The 26,154-nt window shown below is 44.1% G+C and overlaps 1 protein-coding gene across 1 annotated transcript in view; it reads left to right on the top strand.

Annotated features, from left to right (window-relative positions):
• LOC126157305 (E3 ubiquitin-protein ligase lubel) overlaps window positions 1-26,154 on the top strand; it is a 441,950-nt gene that overhangs the window by 238,930 nt on the left and 176,866 nt on the right. Inside the window, exons 7-8 of the mRNA XM_049916367.1 lie at window positions 8,572-8,831; window positions 19,504-19,860. Of these exons, the coding sequence (XP_049772324.1) occupies window positions 8,572-8,831; window positions 19,504-19,860 (617 nt within the window). The remainder of the gene's footprint in view (window positions 1-8,571; window positions 8,832-19,503; window positions 19,861-26,154) is intronic.

The raw sequence follows: 26,154 nt of genomic DNA on the forward strand, positions 1-26,154 counted from the left end.
ATATAGTGTGTGAGTGAATACTAATGATTCAGTTCTAAAAGAAGTAGTTCAAGAAGTTTCAAGATTTAGTTTGTTTTCCTAAGTTGTGTAAATGTGATATTCTTGCAATTTGTATTTTTATTTGAAACTATTGATAAATGGTGTTACTTATGACTAGATAGATGAAAAGAAGGTACTTGAGAAATACTGGTAAGCAAAATAGACCTGTCCTCAGTAATTATTTCAGCAACAATAAAATAATACATATTTGTGGAGATGTATCCCACTGGCATGGAATCACACACACACACACACACACACACACACACACACACACACACACACACACATACACACACACACACATAGATACCTAAGCTTGTGTCAGTAGGGGAAAGGGAGAACTAAAACTAAAATGATAGTAATAGCAGGAAAAGACGCCACAACCATACATGTGGATAGTTATACTTTAATCAAAATCAGTGACGCACTTTAGGTGGCTATAAAGGTTTTTATATGTGTCTAATAGAACTAAGGACTGCTTCAAGAAAGACACTAACCAGTACCTTTTTCTGTTTGTCCTACTGCTTCTGGATGGTTCTTATTAGTCTGTGTAAACAAATAATATACAACAGACCACTAGTTCATTTGAATAAATCCATATTTTAGCAATTTGAACATTTTGATACTTTCAGCAGTGGTCAATACTGATTGAACCAACAGCATATGACGCAGAGTGATACACACTGGTCTACATAATGAGTTTCAGTATCAGTAGATCTTAACATTTTATCAGGATTCCAAATGAAGGGTATCTGCTAAATACAACTTCAGCTTCATAATGGTCTTCCTTTTCTTAACAGTGTGAAAATTTTACAGCTTGTGTATACGAGATTTGTGATGAAAATGATATAGACAGCTGACCTGTTCCTTTTCAAGCAGTGGATGACAAAAAAGACCTATGAAATATTAAGTGACAGTCAATTCAAAATATCTTTGCTCTTGTCTTTTCAGATTGTTTTGATTTTCATTTTCTTTCTGTTACTTTATCTTCGTTAATCAAATATCTGTTTAATACTTCACTGCAATAGCTCCAAACCTTGAAAATACTGTATTACCATTATTATAACACAGTTGAGATAATGAATCTCATTGTTGATGTATAAGGTTGTGACCAACATCATATCATTCATACAATTATTTTGAATGTTATAGGTTGATAACATGATATAACTTCTGAGTCAATTACTTGAGTCAGAACGCATTACCCTGTATAGTGACACATGGTAGCTGCAAGTATGCTCAAATTTAGCTTCCATATTCTGAGGGTGTTTATTCTCTAGTAACATTTTAACTATTGGTACATTTTAAATATTCAAAATACTTTTTAGTGGTAACTAATACATTTCAACTGTCTGTTTTGATACCTATTATTCCACCAAGGGTTTTACATTTCCAAAGAACATATTTTAGAGTTCCATACGAAACTTGTCAAGCACAGTGTTTCCTAGTTGGACATAATAACATTGCTTGTCTCATGCAGCTTCTTAAAGATGTCTACATGAACAAAGATAAATTACGATATATTTAAGACAGAACATCTTAAATCTGATAGAGTATTCCTTCAGTATTTGTTTCAGAATAAACACTGCAATTACTCTAAAATTGGTTCGTAAAATATCATAACATTCTTCCGAGCTAGTTTTCCTTACGAATTATAGATCAGTTAACTTACTGGTAAAAAGTAGACAAACACGTGGCATTCATTATTAGGCATCATTCCAGGATTTAAATTCTTATTCAGTCATCCATATTTTGGTTATCTGCAGTTTCCCTAAATTACTTCTCATAATTGCCAGAATGGTTCCTTTAAGAAAGCTACAGCCAATGTCCTTCTGGTGGTGCATGATAAATTTGTATATGACATCTAGTAGTAATTTCAACGAAATAAATTGGCGTGTGTTAAAAATTCTGCTTACACACAGTTATGTTATTTGACAGTTGCTCGCCATTAGTTACAGATATTATCAAGGTCTCAGTGAATACAGTTACCAGGATGTCAAAATATGGTAAAAAAGTTTTACCAAATACACAAATTTCTTTATACTGATTCGACAGGAGATCCTTAGCATAAACGGTTTAGCCGAAAACACTTAGTGAATTGTAATGGCAAGAATCAGTATCCTCTGCATACCAATGCAGTAAGCTGAACATCTATAGTGTAGCACGATGTACATCTGTTTGGAGCAATCTCCACAACGTTGTTAGAATGCTCTAGAGATATATGGCCCAGCTGATCCATCCATACAATTTTAATAGTGTGAAGGATCAGTGAAAAATGAAACAAACCACGCGAAAAATTGGGGAAAATCATTTCACTATCTCAGAACAACACTGTTCCTCCACCACAAACCCTTCTGAAAACCTATGCAATGACTTATTGTGTGGACCTCAAGCACAAGGACCTCAAATCATGTGATCCCCGCTGAGGGATTATTATCGGGCTCAGTTTGCTTTATTGTTTACCACAATGTAGACGCCAACATCACTTAATTACAGTGCCATACTCTGAGGGATTGTCTACATACACAGCAGCCAACACATGCTGAAGTTCCTTGGTGTCTTTCATGTCTAAAACAGGAAACAAATCACCCCTCGAGCTTCCATCTTTTCAAGAGAATTATATCATCTTTGATTTGGTAGTCAGTCAGCATTTTTACCATTTAGTAAAATTTATGACTTGACAAGAGCTTTAGATTCTGTGAACTGTTATCTCATGTAGAAGATACAATGTGTTGGATAAATTGACATAAGTTTATGGTTTTTATCTTTTCTGCTTGGCAGAAAACAGTTTATCAGTTACATGTCGATTACATAGCAACAGGCACTCATAATTGGAAGTAATAAGAGTTTTGATTTTGGTCTTAAGTTGTTTATGATATACATGAATTGTTAGAAGAAATAAATTTGTTGTTTTTGCAGTTGATCCTATATAGGAATAATAAATAGTACCATTTCCCTTACAGAAATGTCTGAAATATCTGCAGATAATTCAAGCCAAAGCGAATATTATTAACTTTTCGTTAATCTCAAAACACGCAATTCATTAATTCACTCAAACAATGAAGCATAAGAAGCAGGAACAGCCATTTTTGAGACTATAGATAGACCACAGTTTTAATAAAAAAAATTCGCTATTTAGAATAAATGAAGCTCCTCACTTCAGATGTGTTTTCAGTATGCATTGTTTTTGCCCCATGGACTTTAAAAATGAAGAAGCCAGGTTAGTCTTCATGTTACTGTTTACTAATGAATTATGGAATAATTCCAAGAGTAGTGTTTTTAGAAGCGTATTTTAAGAATTCTGTTTGCAGCTACTTCTGTAACATCATGCAGATGATCTATATAAGTATTTAGTATTTTGACAAATGCTTCACAAAACCCAGACATATTATATATATTTGCTGTGAAATTCGCGAATATACATAAATTTTCAACAGGCCGGAATGTACTGAATGTCTTATAAGTAATGTGGAAGATTTTAAGACTGACTTAAAACAAATTTCTCTTTGGCAACTCCTCGTACTCCATTAAAGCGTATCTTCAGAAAAACTATTAAAATCTATTTTTGATTTTATTTTTTTAATAACATTGGTGCTGTAATACAATAATATTTCGTAAAATAAAGTCATTTCATTACATTGTACTTAAATACAGTGTAGATACTTGTCAACTTTCGTTTGTAACCACGGAAGACCACTAGTTTAATACAATGTGAAAGGAACGCACTCTAAAACGTGAGCACCAAAACACTGCAGAGGCACTTGAGTGCTGCATTTGAGCCGAGTGTGAATAAACAATGTTTTTTGTAGCAGAGTGATTCCCAAATGTGCGAACTTTAAAATTAAAAGAAAGTCCGTAGGCACTAAGAAAACTAAGAACATCCGTGAACGGTCATGAATGTAGGAATATGTGACATTTTTAAACGAAAACAGTGATAAAGTTTGAAGTTGTATTTAGCAAACCTCCATTTGGCAAGAGCAGTACTGACGTTACAGTTTGACGTACGTAGCTATCACCCGGCAAAGCGAACTGAAGACCTTATCAGGGCAGCACCGTCGTGTTTACATGAGAGTGACATGGAAAAGGGGCAGTGCAGCGTACACTCAGGTACCAGCTGCCAGGCGCCACACGTCTGTACGCCAATACCCGACGTAGTCCAACAGTCATTGACCAGCGCCTTTGTATGACAATAGGCCTTGCACACTATAAGTGTCTGATTGCACGTTTCGTCTCAGTAGAGCACCGGCCACATTAATCATGATTCCTTAGTTTCTCCAAAGAATGTAATGAGAGCACTTCTCGGGTTATCAGCCGAATCGTGGCGGCATTGTGTTGTCGCAAAGTTTCGACGAGTTGCCTACTCGTCATCTTGAGGCAACGTGTTGGGTTGATGTCCAGTTGGTTCCTTTACAGCCGTTGGACCACAGACACTGCCGAGGGCCCAACAGAATCCATTGGCACGGCAAAGCACCTTTGTTCTGTTGGGCCCTCGACAGAGTCTGCGGTCCAGCGGCCGTAAAGGAACCAACTGGACATCAACCCAACACGTTGCCTCAAGATGACGTAGGCATTTCGTCGAAATGTTGCGATAACACCACGCCACGTCTTGGCTGATAACTCGAGAAGATTTCCTGAATAAAATTCGCTGAGAAAGCTTTCACTCGCTTTCTATAAACCGTAGACCTGCCTGTAGTGGCGCGGCACAGCATCAAAAACAAAGGTACTGTGCCGTGCCCGGAGTTCTGAGACTGGGTCATCAAGGAGGCAATAGAAATAACAGTACGTGACGACGTTAGTCGTGAAAGTGGTTTCCAACTGAGCTGAGTATGGGATGCTGCGTTAGCAAGTCAGGAACGCTCTAATGTGAAATCAGAGGAAGCAGCGGGCGAAATAGGTACACCAAGACTCGACGTTCGGACTCTTTCCGACCAGCCTCCCCTCCACCCAACCCTCCGCTCTTTGCACCGCCAGGTACGACATCTCATCCAGAGGCATATGGCTGGCCTACCCGTTGGGCCTTCGGCAAAGGAATCTGCGGTTCAGCGGCTATACATGAACGAAACTGACACTACCCCGACACTTCGCCTGATGATGACGAATAGGTAACTCATTTATAAGTCGTGACAATACGACGCCACCCTCCGGCTGATAACCAGAGAAGATTTGATTAGATATTAGATATACTTTCCACAGGATTCATGGAATATAATATGGCTGTAAAATGAAGAGCGAGCAGGCGAGTCCCTACTCTGTCCACACAGCTACGTCACAAAAAATTGCACCTGCTGTTCCTCTGTGAACATTCTAAATCTGTGGGGACGGAGAGCACAGACACGCCGAGGGAGTGTTCATTTTCCACTAAACGGAATACATAAATTAGTAATAGGAGAAGCATTGTGCACTGATTTATTTTTCCCTTAATTCATGGTGCGCCATTTGACTCTTTATTACAGTTTCAACTATATGGTTGTTTGCTCTAATCCTAGTTAGCAGGACAACCAGTAAAACAGTACAGAAGCTCTCCTGCAGGAGAGCTTCTGTAAAGTTTGGAAGGTAGGAGACGAGGTACTGGCATAAGTAAAGCTGTGAGTATCGGGCGTGAGTCGTGCTTCGGTAGCTCAGATGGTAGAGCACTTGCCCGCGAAAGGCAAAGGTCCCGAGTTCGAGTCTCGGTCGGGCACACAGTTTTAATCTGCCAGGAAGTTTCATATCAGCGCACACTCCGCTACAGAGTGAAAATCTCATTCTGAAAACAGTGATTCCTACACAGTACTGCTTATTGACCCAACTGCTGTCATTGTGTGAGCGGCCGATAAGGAGAACAGTGCTGGACGACTTGGTTTCTGTGGAAGGAGGGTGTAAACACTACGGATATCTAGAGGCAACTCGTGGCAGTGTGTGGAGAGAGCGCACTGTCGCGGAAAATGCTCTTGCAACAAGACAGCGCTTGTCCCCATACGAGTAGGAAAACCAAGGCTGCAATCGCTGAAGTTGGATTTCAGATACTGCCACACCCCACCGTATTCTCCTGACTCGGCCCCTTCTGACTACCACTTATTCAGGGTAATAAAAAAACTTCTGCACAGACATCATTTTGCAAACTTTCAGCAACCGCGAGCAGCTGCTCTGCAGTGGGTGCGACAGACTACAGAAAATGGTTCGAGGACGGCCTGGAGAAGTTGAAGGGGCCAAGTTAGGAGAATACGATGGCTGCGGCAGTATACTTCAGTGACGGCAGCTGTGGTTTTCCGACTCGTATGGCAACGAGGGTTATCGTGTTGCAAGAGTTCTCTCCTCGACGGTGCACCCTCTCCCCGCACTGCTACCAGTTGCCTCTGAATATCCGCAGTGTTTACACCCTCCTTCCACGGAAACCACATCGTGTAGCGCTGTCCATGCTGAATAGACTCCAGTTGTCCGCTCATGTAACGACAGCAGTTGGGTAAACGGGCTGTGCTGTGCAAGGATCACACTTATACTGATTTTCCCGCCACCTACGATTAGACCAAACTACTACATACTCGAAATGTGATGACCAGTCAAATGGCGCACGATTAATGGCGGGAAAAAAGAGTAAAGTGTAAATCAATATGGAATGGTCTCGTATATCTAATGCTAGAAACGCAAACGAACGCAATCTACCTAAACTGCTGCTGACTGCCTTGTACGTCTCGTCGGGCAATTGATTCACAGACATAGGAAGCTGTAGCGTTCCTCCAGGGAAGGACAGTTTCGTCAATATAAGAGCTGCTCACTCTTCAGTTTGCAACCAGACTACGAGAGATGCGAGAAAAGTAATGAGACTGATTTTTTATGTAGGAAAGGTTGTTTTTTTTATTTTCTTCTAAATAAAGTAGTTCCTTTTGGCAGCTGTACACCGGCGGAGTTGTTGTTCCCATTTTTGGGGGCATTGCTGAAAGGCTTGAACTGGTAGGACCTTTAACATGTCGGCCACACTCTTTTGGATGTTCTCCAGAGTACCAAAATGATGTCCTTTTGAGACATTTTTCCATTCCGGAAAAATCCGGTAGGTCCGCTGTTGTTTTCTATCTACTTAAATGATCTTTTGGACAGGGTGGATAGCAATGTGCGGCTGTTTGCTGATGATGCTGTGGTGTACGGGAAGGTGTCGTCGTTGAGTGACTGTAGGAGGATAGCAGATGACTTGGACAGGATTTGTGATTGGTGTAAAGAATGGCAGCTAACTATGAATATAGATAAATGTAAATTAATGCAGATGAATAGGAAAAAGAATCCTGCAATGTTTTAATACTCCATTAGTAGTGTAGCGCTTGACACAGTCACGTCGATTGAATATTTGGGCGTAACATTGCAGAGCGATATGAAGTGGGACAAGCATGTAATGGCAGTTGTGGGGAAGGCGGATAGTCGTCTTCGGTTCATTGGTAGACTTTTGGGAAGATGTGGTTCATCTGTAAAGGAGACCGCTTATAAAACACTAATACGACCTATTCTTGAGCGTTTGGGATCCCTATCAGGTCGGATTGAGGGAGGACATAGAAGCAATTCAGAGGCGGGCTGCTAGATTTGTTACTGGTAGGTTTGATCATCACGCGAGTGTTACGGAAATGCTTCAGGAACTCGGTTGGGAGTCTCTAGAGGAAAGGAGGCGTTCTTTCCGTGAATCGCTACTGAGGAAATTTAGAGAACCAGCATTTGCGGCTGACTGCAGTACAATTTTACTGCCGCCAACTTACATTTCGCGGAAAGACCACAAAGATAAGATAAGAGAGATTAGGGCTCGTACAGAGGCATATAGGTAGTCATTTTTCCCTCGTTCTGTTTGGGAGTGGAACAGGGAGAGAAGATGGTAGTTGTGGTACGAGGTACCCTCCGCCACGCACCGTACGGTGGATTGCGGAGTATGTATGTACATGTAGATGTAGAAGAAAAGAATCACAAGGACTTAGTTCAGGTGAATAGAGGGGCTGTGGAACAACATAAATACCATTTGAGATGAAAAATTCAGTGATGGAAGTGGCTTTGTAAAACACAGGGATGACAGTTTGTCCTGAAGAAACAAGAGCACGCACGTGTTCGACGTTTCATCGGCTTTTGAAGTTCATGATCTCCCTGGGCGAGGCTCATCTTGAACGTGTTCTCGGCTTTCCGAAAATGATTTGTGCCAGCGAAATCTTGTGCTCTTGAGAAGGAATGTTCCCCATAGGCCTCTTTCAACTATTTAAAGGTCACACTCGCAAACTCCCCAAGTTTTACACAAAAATTGCTCTAAATTCCACTGTTCCATTTTGGTAACACACAACATGAAGGCAGCTTCCTGGTGAAGCTCTAAAAAAATCACCTGATGGCTGTACGGAGCTGAAACTCGGACCGAGCATCTGGAAGAGATGAACATACCGGTGTACACAAGTAGAACAACACAGCGGTGCTACGCTCGCATCGCTGCCAGTCTCATTACTTTTCGAGCACACCTCGTATACTGATAATGAAATGTGACGTAACTGGGAGGCCTAGAGCGCCGCACAGTGGAGAGACGTGTGCCCGCAGCGCCGAGCCCGCCGCCGCCGCCGCAGCTGGGCAGCGCGCCGCCCGAGCACGCGCGCCACCCCACGGCGGACCGGCTGGGCGCGCTGCAGCAGCGCTACCGCCAGCACCAGGCGGCCATGCGCGCCACCACGCCCAACATCCCGCTCACCGTCGTCGAGATGAGCTCGGCCGACGACCGCGACCACGCCTCCTCCAGGGGCCGGCAGTCGCGCAGCTCCAGCTTCCAGGCGCCCGCGCACGCCTTCAAGGAGCCGCAGCTGGTCAGTACTCTGTAGATTCTCTTTCCCTTAGCCTCCTATCAGCCTCCAGTCTTATCATTCCACCGGAGAACACTACAAGGAAGTGCAACATGGCAGCAAACGTAACAGACTATTTACACTACTGGCCATTAAAATTGCTACACCACGAAGATGACGTGCTACAGACGCGAAATTTAACCGACAGGAAGAAGGTGTCGTCATATGCAAATGATTAGCTATTCAGAGCATTCACACAAGGTTGGCGCCGGTGGCGACACCTACTACGTGCTGACATGAGGAAAATTTCCAACCGATTTCTCATACACAAGCAGCAGTTGACCGGCGTTGACTGGTGAAACGTTGTTGTGATGCCTCGTGTAAGGAGGAGAAATGCGTACCATCACGTTTCCGACTTGATAAAGGTCGGATTGTAGCCTACCGCGATTGCAGTTTACCGTATCGCGACATTTCTGCTCGCGTTGGTCGAGATCCAATGACTGTTAGCAGAATATGGAATCGGTGGGTTCAGGAGGGTAATACGCAACGCCGTGCTGGATCCCAACGGCCTCGTATCACTAGCAGTCGAGATGACAGGCACCTTATCTGCATGGCTGTAACGGATCGTGCAGCCACGTCTCGATCCCTTAGTCAACAAGCCTACAACCATCTGCACGAACAGTTCGACGACGTTTGCAGCAGCATGGACTATCAGCTCGGAGACCACGGCTGCGGTAACCCTAGACACTGCATCACAGACAGGAGCGCCTGCTATGGTGTACTCAACGACGAACCAGGGTGCACGAATGGCAAAACGTCATTTTTTCGGATGAATTCAGGTTCTGCTTACAGCATCACGATGGTCGCATCCGTGTTTGGTGACATCGCGGGGAACGCACATTGCAAGCGTGTATTCGTTATCGCCATACTGGTATATCACCCGGCGTGATGGTATGGGGTGCCATTGGTTACACGTCTCTGTCACCTCTTGTTCCCACTGACGGAACTTTCAACTGTGGACGTTACATTTCAGATGTGTTACGACCCTTGGCTCTACCCTTCATTCGATCCCTGCGAACCCCTACATTTCAGGAGGATAATGCACGACCGCATGTTGCAGGTCCTGTACGGGCCTTTCTGGATACAGAATGTTGGACTGCTCCCCTGGCCAGCACATTCTCCATATCTCTCACCAATTGAAAACGTCTCGCCAATGGTGGCCGAGCAACTGGCTCGTCACAATACGCCAGTCACTACTCTTGATGAACTGTGGTATCGTGTTGAAGCTGCATGGGCAGCTGTACATGTACACGCCATCCAAGCTCTGTTTGACTCAATGCCCAGGCGCATCAAGGCCGTTATTACCGCCAGAGGTGGTTGTTCTGGGTACTGATTTCTCAGGATCTATGCACCCAAATTGCATGAAAATGTAATCACATGTCAGTTCTAGTATAATATATTTGTCCAATGAATACCCGTTTATCATCTGCATTTCTTCTTGGTGTAGCAATTTTAATGGCCAGTAGTGTACTATTGTTACTTTCTGATGTGTCCTGTGCACCTAGGTAAACGATGTATAACAATGTGAATCTTCAAGTTTTCGCGGCGCAAAGACTGCTACATTAAGTTTCGGGAATGCAGCCGCATGAATTCTGCTTCTTCTTCTAATATTTCGGCTGTATACCTTTCAGCCATCTTCAGAGAGATCCGTACGACTGACGCTCCAGCGCTCGCTCCATCCTTTTAAACTCGCGGACCGCGCCACTGCGCATGCGGCCACAGATAAACAAGGCGCCAGTGATGTTAATCGGCGGCAAAGACGTACAATATGCATGAGTTACGTCTGTGGCTGCACATTCGATCCATGCTGGGAGGTCGATGTATTACTGGGAGCTGAACTGCGACGTCTTTGTAAGTTCAATATTGAAAGTGCCGGATTCCATGATTTATCTAATGTGAAACCGCTGTCTCTGTTAATTAAATTCTTCGTCAAGCGGATTTCAATGGCCTCTTTTACTACGGAGTCCCAGAAAGATGAAACAGAAGTCAGAATTTCGACAGTTTCATATACCATAGAGTGACCAGAATCAAAACAATGCTCTGCCACAGCCGATTTACTGGGTTGTAAGAGCCGAGTGTATCTGCGATGTTCCGTACACCTCTCTTGGACTGTACGATTCGTTTGTCCGATATATGAAAGGCCACATTCACATGGTATCCTGTAAACTCCAGGCTTGCGGAGTAGTAAGTCATCTTTAACGGAAGCCAGGAGTGCAGCCGTCTTCGCCGGTGGACGAAAAATCACTTTTACTTTATGTTTAGTGAGGATCCGTCCTATTTTGGATGAAAGGCTTCCCACATACGGCAGGAAAGCCATGGATTTAAATGTTTCCTCGTCATCTTCTGCATTCCTTACGGACACCTTAGGTTTTATTTGTAGTGCCTTACGTATCTGTTGTGGAGAATACCCGTTGTCCTCAAAAACTCCCTTCAGATGTAAAAGTTCGTCTTTTAAACTACTTTCATCAGATATGACGTGTGCTCGGTGTACCAAAGTTCTTAGAACACTACTCGTCTGCGAAGAATGGTGACAACTATTTGCATGTAAATATAAGTCCGTATGGGTCGGTTTCCGATATACTGCATGACCCAAAGTGCCATCTTCTTTGCGCCGAACCAAGACATCCAAAAATGGAAGACAACCCTCCTTTTCCACTTCCATTGTAAACTGAATTTGTCCATGGATGGAATTCAGATGGTTTAAAAAGTCCTGCAATTTGTCCTCGCCATGGGGCCACACTACAAAGGTATCATCAACGTACCTCCAAAAAACTGTAGGCTTCAAACTAGCAGACTCCAGGGCCTTCTCCTCCAAGTCCTCCATAAATAAATTGGCCACCAAGGGTGACAAAGGACTACCCATGGCAACACCGTCAGTCTGTTCAAAAAAGTCGTTATTAAATAAAAAGTATGTGGAGGTCATCACATGGTGAAACAAAGCTAAAATCTACTTATCAAAACTTTTTCCAATGAGATCTAAAGATTCAGAGAGAGGTTTCACATTAGATAAATCATGGAATCCGGCACTTTCAATATTGAACTTTCAAAGACGTCGCAGTTCAGCTCCCAGTAATAGATCGACCTCCCAGCATGGATCGAATGTGCAGCAACAGACGTAACTCATGCATATTGTATGTCTTTGCCGCCGATTAACATCACTGGCGCCTTGTTTATCTGTGGCCGCATGCGCGGTGGCGCGGTCCGCGAGTTTAAAAGGATGGAGCGAGCGCTGGAGCGTCAGTCGTACGGCTCTCTCTGAAGATGGCTGAAAGGTATACAGCCGAAATATTAGAAGAAGAAGAAGAATTCATGCGGCTGCATTCCCGAAACTCGATGTATAACAAGTTTATAAATAGGTAGACCTACATAAGGTCCCTGGAGTAGGGTAATTGCAAGAACTATTTGTACACGGTCCACTCACACTAACGTGACCACCGCCTATATTCGACGTCGAACTGCTATAACCACTCACAGACGTTAGGTGTCAGCGGCGGGTATGCAAAACGTGTCGGGGGACGCGGAAAACAGTGCAGCCGCCGTCGTTATGTGGAAATGGAGCGATTTACCTGATGTTCGGAAGAGCATGAACAAAGGTTTTTTGGCCAAGGGTGAAAGCATTTCCGAAACGGCTAACTGTTTGTCTCCCACCATGGTTAAAGTGTATTATGCACAGAAAAATATTGTTATCCGAAACTGGGGCCAAGGCAACTGGGGTGCACCTGACCAGATGAACCAAGGGGCTACCAACAGCGTCTCCTCAACGACCATTCAATGAACATTGCTCTTTATAGGCCTTCGCAGCAGGCGCCTTGCTCATGCATCCAAACCGACTGCTGTTCATCAGCGACAAAGAACGAAAATTTGCACGCTAGTATCACAACTGGTTTCTATGGCCCCGTAACAATCGTCGGAAGAGTGCAGGCCAGAGGAGGGAGTGTTGTGGTCTGGAGAATATATTCGTGCCATTCCCTGGATGCTCTCGTCATTCTAGAGGGCACAATGGATCAACACAAGTATACATCTCTCCTCGGGGACCACATCCATCCCTACGCGCAGTTTGTTTTTCCTTGGCCAGATGACAGTTATCAGCGGGACAAAGCGACATTTCACAGTGTACGTGCGTGGTTCGAAGAGCTCTAGGATGACTTTGCCGCAGACTCCACGGATTTAAACCCAATCGAGAATCTGTTGCACCAGCTCGACAGGGCTGTTGGCGCCACGGATCCTCAGCCTTGAAACATAGTGCAGCTCACCATGGCTCTGGAGTCGGCATGGTTCCAGATCCCTCTCGGTACCTTCCAGAACCTCACTGACTCTGCGCTTCTCACAGCAGTCTGCATTGAAAAGTGGTTGTTCACGCTTTCGACAGTTGGTGACATTAATGTGACTGGACAGTGTATAAGTTCATCATATAAAATATTGGTCACCCTCTATAAAACAGCACATTGGCCAATTTGGAGCGCAGCAGATGGTGTAGAACTGGTAAAAAGTATCCCAGCTCTGTCGTTAGTGATAGCAGTGAACTGGTATATGTGGCCTAACTCAGCCGTGGTAATTCGTGGCAGTGAAGTGATGTCTGTACTAGTCACTTGTAATGGTATCAGTGTAGTAAGTTGTGGAGACGTGACGAAATGGTAGGAAGGATCTGTCGTGATTTGAAACTTACTGTTGGATTAAATTTGTGTGCCGGACCAGGAATCGAAGACCTTCGGCTTTCGCGGGCCAGTTCATTACCAACTGAGCTATCCAAGCACGACTCACGACATGACCTTACAGCTTTATTTCATCAAGTACCTCATATCCTACCTGTCAAGCCGTGGTGTGGGTCACGCTTAAATAGCTCAGTCGATAGAACACTTGCTCGCGAAATGAAAAGGTCCCAGGTTCGAGTACTGGCCCGGTACAAGTTTTAATCTGGCAAGAATTTTCGAGAACAGTGATCCTAAAAGGATCCGACCAGGCGGAGACTGGAGGTGAGTGTCACGCCGTGTCAGTGACAATCAGTCTCAAACTCTACAGGAATTGCTACGCTCATTAGAGTTGCGATCTTCCAAAACTATAGGTCACTAGTTTTGGTACAGTATATAAATAACGTACTGAATGGTAGGATTACATGTAGACCGGTAGTACTGGTAATATTGGTAGGTAGAGAAACATAAGTGAAAAGTGAGAGAGAAACTGGGGACCGACGACTTCTGTTTGTCTGTTTTGCACATACTTAGAATCGCACATCGTTTAATGTTAAAAAAATTAGTAGATCGAATAATTTCTGCCCTTTTATGTAATCAAAGCAATTGCCTTTGATGCAAGTACAGTTGACATGCACAAACATAAAAATATCTACATAATTATTGCTGGTTTGTACTCAATAGAACGTTCTTCTTCAAGATCAAAGGCAAGAGTTTCCTGTTATTATGATAAGTGTGAAAGTTGTTTATGAATAACGGAACCATGTTTTATATAAACTCCATGAAATTTTGAAGCGATGATTGATATGTTTATTTTTTTAAATTTTACCTTTTTTTGAGAAACCGTTTCCTAGCGCTATATAATTAATCGGTATTTTTTTACTACAATATCTCTCTGTTTCACGTTACATATTAATAATTTTCGAACTCGCGTCCGTCGGTCGTCGTAATTTAATTTATTATTTACTACAGAAATTGATTGGTAATGGTGATTGTTGCCGACTTACGTGGTGGGCCTTAATCAAAATGATATTTCATTCAATTTTGATTTACAATTAAATGCTTTTGTGAAGTTGTCTCTTTTTTAAATAATATTAATCTTCAGTGGAAATTATTTGTTACGTTAATGGACACAAGACTCGCTGAATCTTAAAACATGAGCATATAATTTGAACAATGGAATAAACTTTTGATATTAATTTCCTTGGCTAGTCAGTTCACTTTAAAGCAAAAAATCTTTAGTTATTAATTACAATTGCGGCCCACACACGCGCGAGAATATTTTTTCTTACCTCCGTTAAACATTGCATTGTAGTCGGAGTCCTGGCTCTGGCTCTCGGCTGTTGTACTGAAAATAAGAATCTTAAAGCTACGTATTTTCTGCAACGTCGGGCGGCTGTGGAGAAAAATGTATATTATGTTAACAGCGGGCGAGTTTTTCGCTTCCGCTAATTTTTATAAGTTAACATCGCCACGTAACGGCATCGTTGGCTGCATCGGCCGCTGCGATTGTTGCACTGTAAACTACTCGAACGCAGGTTAATTCAAGGAAGGCGGACATGAAATCGGGATCACTCTTACAAATTAAAAGTGAACAATAATATTAAATCAATATATTATCTGCTTAAATTAGTACAAATATGCTTACATTTGCCAGCACTCGCAAGATGGCCGTCTACACGCAACCAAGACAAGAGAAGTCAAGACGACTAAAAAATTAACAAAAGATCGTATCTTGTCGTCTCTTTCGATCATTTTGTTTCGAGTGCTCTGTATATTTCTTTGCCCTGGAAACTTACACAGAGAAATTATTACAATTTTTAAATGTCTCTTCTTTATAAATACTGTTTTTAAGTCGTTTCTTAGTATTTCATTGGGGACGGTATAATATTAACAATTTTCGAATAAAACCTGAATTAAACATTGGCAATTTCAACGCTACTATAAATACAATAGGAGGATAACTATGCAGAACAAAAATGTTCTATATGTTGTACAGCCCTACATATATCCTCCCTCGGTTTCTAAACGGTTCACCGCTTCCGGTTTCTAGGTTCTAAGGTAATCTAGTAAGACACTGACGGCATGCACAAGCAAATAGATCAAAATACTTAAACGACCGATAGATATGCAAGACACCTAACAAACAGGTAAAGCGTTTGCGGTCGTACCTGGAAACCTCGCAGGAAAACTGCCGTAGTCTATGTTTACTTATAACCTACGGTAGTTTTACAACTGTAACTGTCACTGAATTCAGTTCTACCGCAATCCATTTCGAACGAACACTGCGAAGGGAACTACATGCAAAGGACATGTGGAGTTCTAGAAAGTCGTTGCTCAAAGCCGCACGTAATGCTGCACGTCTTCAGTGAGTCAGACAACACAGAAACTGTACAGTAGTTGACCAGATGGTCTTGTGCTGTTCGATGGATCACGAGTTTGTTTCTTTTCAAATACTGCAAGACATGGAGTGCACCGAGCGCCCAGTGATAAATCACAATGTCTAGAGGAAGTAGGTAAGACCAAAGATTGTGTCCTGATTTTCAGGAATGTTTTTGGCAATATGACTTGAGTCCTCTCATACAGGTCACCGTGAGCATGAACCACTATGTTTATTTCATCATTCTTGGTGGTCAAGTGTTGCCGTCTATTGATGATGAGCTTGCTCTGCACACTATTGTCTTCCAAGATGACGGTAGCCGTTTTCACGGGGCTTTACGCATATGTTCCTGGTTTCCTCGAACTCTGAGACACCCTATCGGAAAGACAAGGGTAGATGTTATGTGGCATTAGAGTGGGAGTAGCGGTTGCGCGGTTCCAGACTGTAGCGCCTAGAACCGCTCGGCCACTCCGGCCGGCCAGGAAGTCCGCACATTCTAATCAAGTTATTGTGTCTCTTCGTTAGAAAGGCAGCATATCAGGGTTCCCAAAAGCCCGGGTACTTTCAAAAAACTCAACCCAGTAGCTAAAATTGGGTTCTTATGGGTTTTATTGTTTTTTTTTCTTAGTTTTTCATATTGACGGTTAACTAGTCCAGTTTAAATTCCTATGATTAATTTATTAAAAACACTAACTCATTCTGACAACTACTTTCTTAATGCTTCTTTCCTTGTCCTGCCAGCGCTGCGTCCATTGAGAGAACCTTCTCCACCTACTGATTTGTTTGGTCATTATTAGGAAATAATTTAGGAGGTAAAAGACCCGAGAAATTAGTGAAGGTCTATAAATTTCTGCACGCTTCCAAAAGATAGCAAATTATATTTTACAGTCATTACAGTTCTACATCAAGTTGAAGTTTGTTTTTAGAACTGTAAATGTTGTTTATCTGTGTTTCTTAAATTACAAGAAACGTTAAAACGCAATATTGATAAATTATATTCTTGTGACAGTAAATAGTTGCACTCAGTAAATTTGATGGTTTTTTTAATAAGTGTAAGCTAACTACTTAACATTATGTATGTTCTGTATGTTAATTAATTTTTTTAAATTAAATATAGCTAGGTTTCTTTGGGCTTTTTGGTGGATTTATTTATTTTTTTAAAGCGCATGGGCTTTTTTGGGTCGGTTAAATTATGACAATCATGCAGCGCAGTCACAGGGAGCCGAAGACCAACACCAATCAATAAGATCTTTACACTCTTGGCAGTAGCACCTCCAGATGTAAGAAAACAGGTAGCAGCAGAGACTAAAGAGATGACGCAAGGGATAGATCCAGTGCATGCGATCGCGCGGTTCCAGGCTGTAGCGCCTAGAACCGCTCGGCCACCTCGGCCGGCCATAGTTAATACACTGGCGGAGCAAAAAACCACAACACCAAAAATAATTAACGTAGACTAATTAAATTTCGGGGATCTGTTTGTCTAGGAAACATATTTAAGTGATTAACATTGCAAGATCATAGGTTATTATCAACGCGAGATCGACCATTGCAAATGAGAAATACCGGTACATTAAAAAGCGATGTAGCCGCCGGCATGTTTAATGCAAGCATGCAAACGTGCATGCATTGTGTTATAGAGATGACGGATGACAGCTTCTGGGATGGAGTTCCACGCCTGTTACACATTGTCGGTCAATACAGGGACGGTTAATGTTACTTGTGGATGACGCTGGAGTTGTGGTCTTTTTATGTCCTATATGAGCTCCATTGGTGATCGAGCAAGCCAATGTAACATGCCGACACTCTGGAGAGTATGTCGGGTTACAACAGCGGTATGTGGGCGAGCGTTATCCTGTTGGAAAACAACCAGTGGAATGCTGCTCGCGAATAGCAGTTTAACAGGTCGAATCACCAGACTGACGTCAAATTTTCAGTTATGGTGCGTGGGATAACCACGAAAGGCCTCCTGCTGTCATACGATATCGCACCATACACCAAAACTCCAGGTGTAGGTCCAGTGTGCCTTGCACGCAAACGGGTTGGTTGCAGGCCCTCAACGGGCCTCCTAAGCAACACACGGCCATCATTGGCATCGTGGCAGAACCAACTTTCAAAATACAACAGACTTCCACCCTAGCCTCCCGTGAGCTCTCGCTTGACACCACAGAAGTCGCAAATGGCTACGGTTTTGGTTGAGTGGAATGCACGCTACAGGGCATCTGGCTCGAATTTGTCCTTGAAGTAACAGATCGTTGTATCACTGTGGTGCCAACTGCTGCTCATACTGCTGCAGTAGATGCAGTACGGTGCGCCAGAGCCGACCTAACACGATGGCCTTCCCTCTCGGTGGTGCCACGTGGCCGTCCGGAGTCCTGTCTTCCTGCGAGCGAACATTCCCGTGACCACCGCTGCCAGCAGTCATGTACAGTGGCTACATTCCTGCCAAGTCTTCCTGCAGTATCGCTGAAGGAACATCGAGCATTTCCTAGTCCTATTACACGAACTCGTTCAAACTCAGTGAGGTGTTGATAACGGCGGTTTTGTCGCTCTGAGGGCATTATTGACTTACATCAAGTCACCACGTCCAATCTCAAATGTACCTAACGCTCATGACTGTTTTTATTTATTTAATCGTATGGCGATTTTATACAGTATACAGTTGATATAAGGAAAATGATTTTATACAATATACATATGATATAAGACAAGATTTAACCTTAAAGTCCGTGTTTTTCAACCAGTTAATTAAGCTGCGTGTGAGAGTGAACAAGTCATCGGGAATCCTAGGGTATGAATGAAGTGGACAGCATTGGACTAAATGTTCAATTGTCTGTTCTTCTTGATTACATTTACCCATTGGTGAACTGATCCAGTGCCATTTGTACCTGAAGTAGCTACAACAACCATGTCCAGTCCTTAACCTGTTGAGGCAGCACCAAAATTTCCTCGGTAGGTCAAAACCTTTTGGCTTCTTTGTGGGATCAAGGTGATGGGCTCTTGTTCCCATTGTTTTTGTTGACCATTCATGCTTTCAGCTTTCATTTAGATCAAAACCATCCGTGATGAGTTGTCCTGCACTAACACTTGCTGGTCTTCTTGATGGCAATCGTTGCTGTGGCGGATGACAGAATTCCTGGTGCAGTGGTAGAGAGGGTGATGCAGAGATTTTCTTGGCCTCCCTCAGTAGAGCTTGTTTCCACCTTAAGTGAGGAGGAGGGAGGTGACTCAGTACATGTCACAACATGTATTTAAAGGAAATCTGATTTGCGTCCTCACACTCACAGTAGCGCTACTAGCGCCACTATTCTTCGTCTGGCGCGAAATTGGAATAGACATCATCTTTCAGATGTAGAAACACGCCTACCAAGTTTCGTTTGAGTCTCACAACTACTTCTTTCCATCAGTGTATTATGTTGTGGTTTTTGAACTGTGTTAGATAATACTGTTTTTTGGACTGGTACAAATAACTGAAGTCGCTGTTGGAACGCAAGGGGAGATGATCGGGCAATTGTACTAGGAAAGTGGGTCTCAGAGTGCAGAGTACGTAGCTGCTTTGGTTTTTCCTCAGCCACCGAGCCGGGACAGCGGGTACCCGGAGTGGGAGCCGGACCAGCCGTGGGGGCGCAACCGCTCGTCGAGCGTGTCGGGCTCAGAGGCGTCGCCCCGCGGCCTCGGCGCCGCCCACGGCCACGGCCACGGCCACGGCCAGCTGCGCGACGTGTCGGGCTTCGCGACGACCGCTCGCAGCCCGCGGCGCGCCTCCGGGCTGCACTCGCCGCCCGCGCCGCCCACGCCGCCGGACAGCCGCCGCGCCAACGGCTTCTTCGGCCGCAGCCTCGTCTCCAGCTCCTCCGTGTCGGACCTGCAGGGCATGGCCAGCCCGCTGCCGCACCAGCACCCGCCAGCTTTCCACACCATGCACCAGGTGAGGACTCCTCTGCCCTTTGCCACTCCATTCCGCTTACTGCAAGAGCCGCACGTGATAGGGCATCTTCGGAATCTACTCTTCTAGGTACGAAGAGCAGAGGAACTACTTTTCCTGGTCGTACATCATGTTAGTAGCTAATCCATCATGTCTTCGCCAAGGTTGCAGGCTTCAAAGAAACCAACTAGAGACAGAGCTTTAGACGCCCATTACCTGCTGCATAAACGAGCGAATTATACAATGCCTGACAAAAAAAAAAAAAAAAAAAAAACCGGAAGCACTCAGAGGACATGGTCGGATGTCAGTGTAACAAGTACACAACGCTGGCAATAGGTAAAACGGCCACCGGAGGCCATTATTGTTGTTTGTGTTTACTATTGTTAACAGGCCTGGTATGGCATAAAAGTGGCTTGAACAGTGTCAGATGCTGAGTGATCACTATGCGGGACACGGAGACACCGCGTATTCGTGTGAGACAGCGTTATCAGCGCCTAACAAAGTTTTAAATGGGCGTCACCGTGAGTCTCTATTTCACAGTCTGGTTAAAATGTGCAGTTTCCAGATTTAAACGGCATTCGGATCTGACAGTGGCCAATGTTGCAATGCATGGGGATGTGAGGGCAGGCATACTCGTCGTCAAGGTTCCGGTCGACTAAGTCTGACAAGAGATAATCGCCGTACTGTCCACCAAGTACAAAATGGTCCAAATGGCTCTGAGCACTATGGGCCTTAACATCTGAGGTCATCAGTCTCCTAGACTTAAAATTACTTAAACCTAACTAAGTACATCGCACACATCCATCCCCGGGGCAGGATTCGAACCTGCGACCGTAGCAGCAGCGCGGTTCCGGACTGAAGTGCCTGGAACCGCTCGGCCACAGCGGCCGGCGTCCACCAAGTACACTGTAGCCCTTTCCCTTTTGCTCCTGCCACTCGAGAACAAGTAATGGACTCCTTGCAACTTTTTGTGTCATCCCGTACCATTCGTCGGACGGGGGATGCCATTAACAACACAACACAAACGGCTGCGCCTGGAGTCGTCCCGTAACCGGGAAGCAGGGGTTGCTGATAAATGGCATCGCACTGTATTCAGCGCCAGATCGCGGTCACACACTACCCCACATCACCATCGTCGGTGAATATGGCTGCGACTTGGGTAGGAGTCACGTTTTCCCAATGTTTCTTAGAGGTGCAGCGGTGTTATTCCTGCCGTCACAGTGTTGGGAGCATCGGGTACGACTTCAGGTCATGGCAGGTAGTTACTGGGCAGGCGAAGGGGAGGGGGGGGGCGAACCTCTGAGGACCCAACGATATGTCATGGATGAACTGTCTCCGAGATTCTGAGGTACTCCCGAGGCCGACAAGAGCACCAGATCAGTTCCCGGTAGCATACGTGTGGAACCAGGTCGCACGTCGTCACAGTACCATCATTACAGGATATCGAGAATAAGTTACATCATTTGTGGACCACCTTCCCTCAGGAGAGTATACAACGAATGTAAATACATAAAACTGCAACCAGTCACATTTTTGAATAATTATTTATTATTCCATGAACCGGTTTTCGAACCTTTTCAGGTTCATCTTCAGATGGTTTCTGGAAGTTACATCATTATTTCAAGACAAATACTATGTGCTGTCTTATGATAGTGTGGGCGGCTTTTTTTCCGTTAGTGTTCGTCTGTCTGCTTCCATTTTTATGGCCATTTGGTATATCACTTTTCACACTTTTACACAATCTCTATTAGTTTACACTGTGACCTCGAAACTTTGCCAGCATTCAGCATGTGCTATACAGCGGCTTTGTGTCACTCTTACTGACAGAATCAGTGCATGCATCCAGGCCAGAGAGGGTGCAACGGCATACTAATAAGGGGCTCATCACGCCAAGTTCTTTGTAAATTTGTCTTGATTTATGTAACTGCGTAGGCTTCCGCGGCCAGAGTTAGTAGACATAAAAGTTTTCTGGGTATGGTACGCGTCATAATGTATAAAACTACTGCTGCTGGAGAAAAAAAAAGAAGTTTCGGGCACGGTTGCAGCGGCCTTTCCTCTGGGTCTACTGGTTGTGCCCCCCTTCCGGGTGCTCAACTTTTGTTGTCAGGCAGTGTCTATCCAAAATTAAACTAGATGAATATCAAAATATAAGAAGTCTCGAGCAAGAAACTGAAGTCAGCAATAATCAAAGCCACTAAGCATTATAGATCAGCGAGTTTTAACGACCGATGCAGATCGACTAACATCACTAGGACTTATATGAAGATCAAGATCAAAACGTGACCTTCCGAACGATCCGAGTAATCACGTGTCTGCGGAGGAATACCCTCAAAGAAAGAAAATTACTGCATGTTAGGAAGACCTGAAGATGTAACATTTGGCAGAGTAAATCATTAATACTACGATTCTAGTAATAGAGTCTACAGTTATAGTGGCCAGTTATGCTTTGTTTTTGTTGGATGGCTGATTACAGATTCTGAGTGCTGGAGTGACACTTACTCCAGGAATATCAAGGCAAAGATCCTATATAAAATGGGACATGTACTCAAAGTGACATAATCCTGATATTTAATTTTAAGGAATTAGTTGGTGGGTTCTTAGGACAGATTATTCTATCCATAGCAATTTATTCAATATCGAATAATGATTGTATGCATGCATGCTTTGCTATTTGTACAGTTACAATTGCTTTTATGCAAACTGCGTTAGGTAACGAGGCAGCAGGTTTAGTGAGACCGAGAACAAGGATCGGGATTAATTTAAGGAAAACACTTGGAAGGGGCCCATCTTGACGCGTCATTTATAGTTCCCAAACAATTCAGTCATGAGTCAACTGACAGTTACCAAGATTCTTGCGAAATACATACAAATGTTTAATGTTTTAAAATTAAATTCACAATGTACAAGGACATTTGCATTATACAGAAAATTACAAATAGTACTCAAAAATGTCAACTCTGCAACAAATGTCTGCCCGACTACAAACAGTTACCTGATTAAATAAACCTGAGGCGGTGGTCTCTCCCCGCAACTAGATCACAGCTGTGAGCTAACACGCAATATAATATAAATTCAACAAACATTTAAAAAATATTAAAATGCACACATCTCCATCGCTTATTCTGCTCTGATGTAGACAAATACAGCCAAGCTGCCTAAAGGCTACCCACATGTAAAATCGAAGCAACGGTAGTACTTCACTGATTGTGCACAAACCTGTTCTATATAAATCGCGTTATGTACTTAAACTACCGCGCCCCTAAAACACAATTAAAAGAGAATGAGAATTAAAGCCTTAATTTTTTAAAGAAATTAGGAAACTCATTGGTCAGTTTGCCCAAATACTTTCATCACACGCCCACAGGAGCCTTACAGTAACAGAATTACTAAGTCAATTATTACCTAATACGGCGATACCGCCGCCATGGTTCGATACCAAACGAATGACAACAAACTACTCAACCTGAGGCTGGAACGGAAGATCCATGGAATCACGTGTGACCTGCTAACACTTAGGCCTCGTGCGGTGACGGTGAAGCAGCCGAAGCAGAAGGAAAACTCGTCCCTGCCCCAGACCAACAGAACAGCAACGCGTCAACCGCTGCCGATACAAGGCTGTCAACATATACCAAACAACAAACAGTAGCCTAAAACAAGTTTGACAAAAATTAACATACACAGTAATACTTAAACGGGAAATTGAAAATTCACCTATTAAAACCTCAGTACGGAAGCGGCCCGTCTATAACACTGCAAGTTAACCTTGTCAACAATAACAAGAAGTAATGTGCAAGGTCATTTAAAAGAATAATTACATATTAATTCATCAAACAAGATTTTTAAAAAAATCAAGGTATACCTTTACCAGGGCCTCTTAGGGGTCAATAGACCCTGTAATTGGGATAGGCACCATATGAAAGATGGCCGGTACACCTATAACCCGAAGGGCTTCTCAACACGGAGTAAGCGAGTGTGCAAATACAAGCACGCACACACACACACACACACACACACACACACACACACACACACACACACGGCCCAGACGTGCGTACCTTTAGGCTGAGCACACACAACTTTAGTTACAGCCCAAATGCCATAACTCGCTGCAGGAACAGCCATGAGGTCTACAACAAACAGAAATCACAATCAGTAGTATCAAATATGAAAATGAAGTCCCATGCCTCTTTACAGAGCATAGGGGAACGATGCGGGGGACCCGCACCGCCTTACTAGGCAAGGTCCTAATGGAGGTGGTTTGCCGTTGCCTTCCTCCGACCGTAACGGGAATGAATGATGATGATGAAGACGACACAACAACACCCAGTCATCTCGAGGCAGGAAAAATCCCTGACACCGCCGGGAATCGAACCCGGGACCCCGTGCTCGGGAAGCTAGAACGCTACCGCGAGACCACGAGGATACTCAATAACAAAAAAATCATTCTTTCAAGTACAAGATTGACATGTCAAATAGTAGCTTTGCGCATACATAAACCTCCATACTGGGACACACAGCCCCAAAGTGGTCACAGAAAGGCATAAGGAAACTGGATTCCTGGCCAGCTCACAACGGGAATAATTAACAGTGTTTAAGTACAGGACTTACTAAACTGTCTTCATAGATAATTTAAAACAAATGCCAAGGAGGCCAATAGCTTCAGGACGCCCGGTAGACATCGGATAATACTGCGCTGCTACTCGTAGAGCGCAAACAAGTTGTTCAATACATCTTGGCGTATTTAGCACACCACAATTGGCTGATGCAAGTCGTAACGAGGTTCCACGCGACGAGAGCCGCTCCTTGCAGTGGCCAAGATGCCAAGCACTCAGGCACCCCCGCCCAGCTACGTGTCCGACACACCACTCGCCACACACAGCCCAGAGGAAACACCTGACCCAGAAAAGATGATACGACGAGGGCGACAGTGGACGGAGCGCGCGCACAATTGGCGCGAGCAGGGTGACGCGCGCACCCTCACGGAAGCCTCCGTGGTTCATTTAGTTTATTGACAACAATAAATACATGATTTATCTGTGAGTTTAGCATGTCCGTATCTTTATCAGTTATGATTCTAGGAAGAAATTAAGTTAACACATTACAAGCGTCACGTCATGTCTTATATAAATGGCTTGTACGCCAATTGCTCTGCCCAGAGCATTCTGTGTATCTAGAATGGTGAGAATCTACACTGACAAAAATGGTGTTACACCACGAACCCCTTGACCAACGCTACCATACTCATACTCTGCTATTTCCACGCCTTTGGGACATGTTGATGAAAATTTCATCCTCTATGAAGTTACTTTCAGTACTTTTAGTACAGATGAGCGCCATCCTTAGAGATGAATAACGCCGTGAGTCCATGACGTCACTGGAACTATTTAAACGGAAAGAGAAACAGAGCATTCCCGGAGGAGAACCACGTGCTCCTTATTGCCATTTTTCGTACTCTGAGAACGCGCGAATCACTGTCAAATCACGCACAGCGTCGTAACGCGCAAACAATTCCGCAAAGATGGTCCTTCGTTGTTCTTTATGATCTTCTTTTAGGAAACTAACGGGCACACACCTTTAAGTACCCCAACTGGTCGACGAGTGTGTCAGCGACAGACACATCCAGTTGAGCAGCGAGGTGTTGACTGTGAGCCGTCGATCACCTCAAATGAGAGTGTCTGCACTTTCCAACACCACAGGAGTCACGGCTGTATGCGACCTTGTTGCGACGGTGACAGACGCCTCGCCCAATGACTCCCTGTACTTTTGTTCACTGTCAGGTCTCCGTACACATTCTGTAAGAGCCCGTGAAAATCTGCGAAGCTGTGGTTCAGCGCCAAAAGAAAGTCGATGACAGCTCTCTGCTTGGAACGCATCTCCGTTGCAGACGCCATTTTGAATGGTACGTGTTGCGTCGCGACCTATCGGAACTTCATTACACTATAGGGGCTGAAGCGGGAATATTCCAAGTTGTCCCACATCAAATTCCGTATTTTTTCAACCGAAACTGGCCCAGAAAAAATGTGACGTGTGGTATAGTCAATGCTCACACCGTGGCGCCTGCAGCTGCGTGGCCGCGGTCTTTACGTCATACAGCCAACGGCCGGCACGCCCCGCTTATGCGCAGCTCTGCACACCTGTACAGCGCAGGCGCGGGCCTCACACACTGAGTACCTCCGCACTGTCAGGGCAACCTCGGCCGGCGTCCTCCCGAGAGATGGTTACGTGAGGCCGCGCCGCCAATCATAACAGGACACGACAAGCGGACTCGTTTACGGCGGGCATGTTCCTCCGACACTC

This window comes from Schistocerca cancellata, chromosome 2 (assembly GCF_023864275.1).
Source record: "Schistocerca cancellata isolate TAMUIC-IGC-003103 chromosome 2, iqSchCanc2.1, whole genome shotgun sequence".
NCBI lineage: Eukaryota > Metazoa > Arthropoda > Insecta > Orthoptera > Acrididae > Schistocerca > Schistocerca cancellata.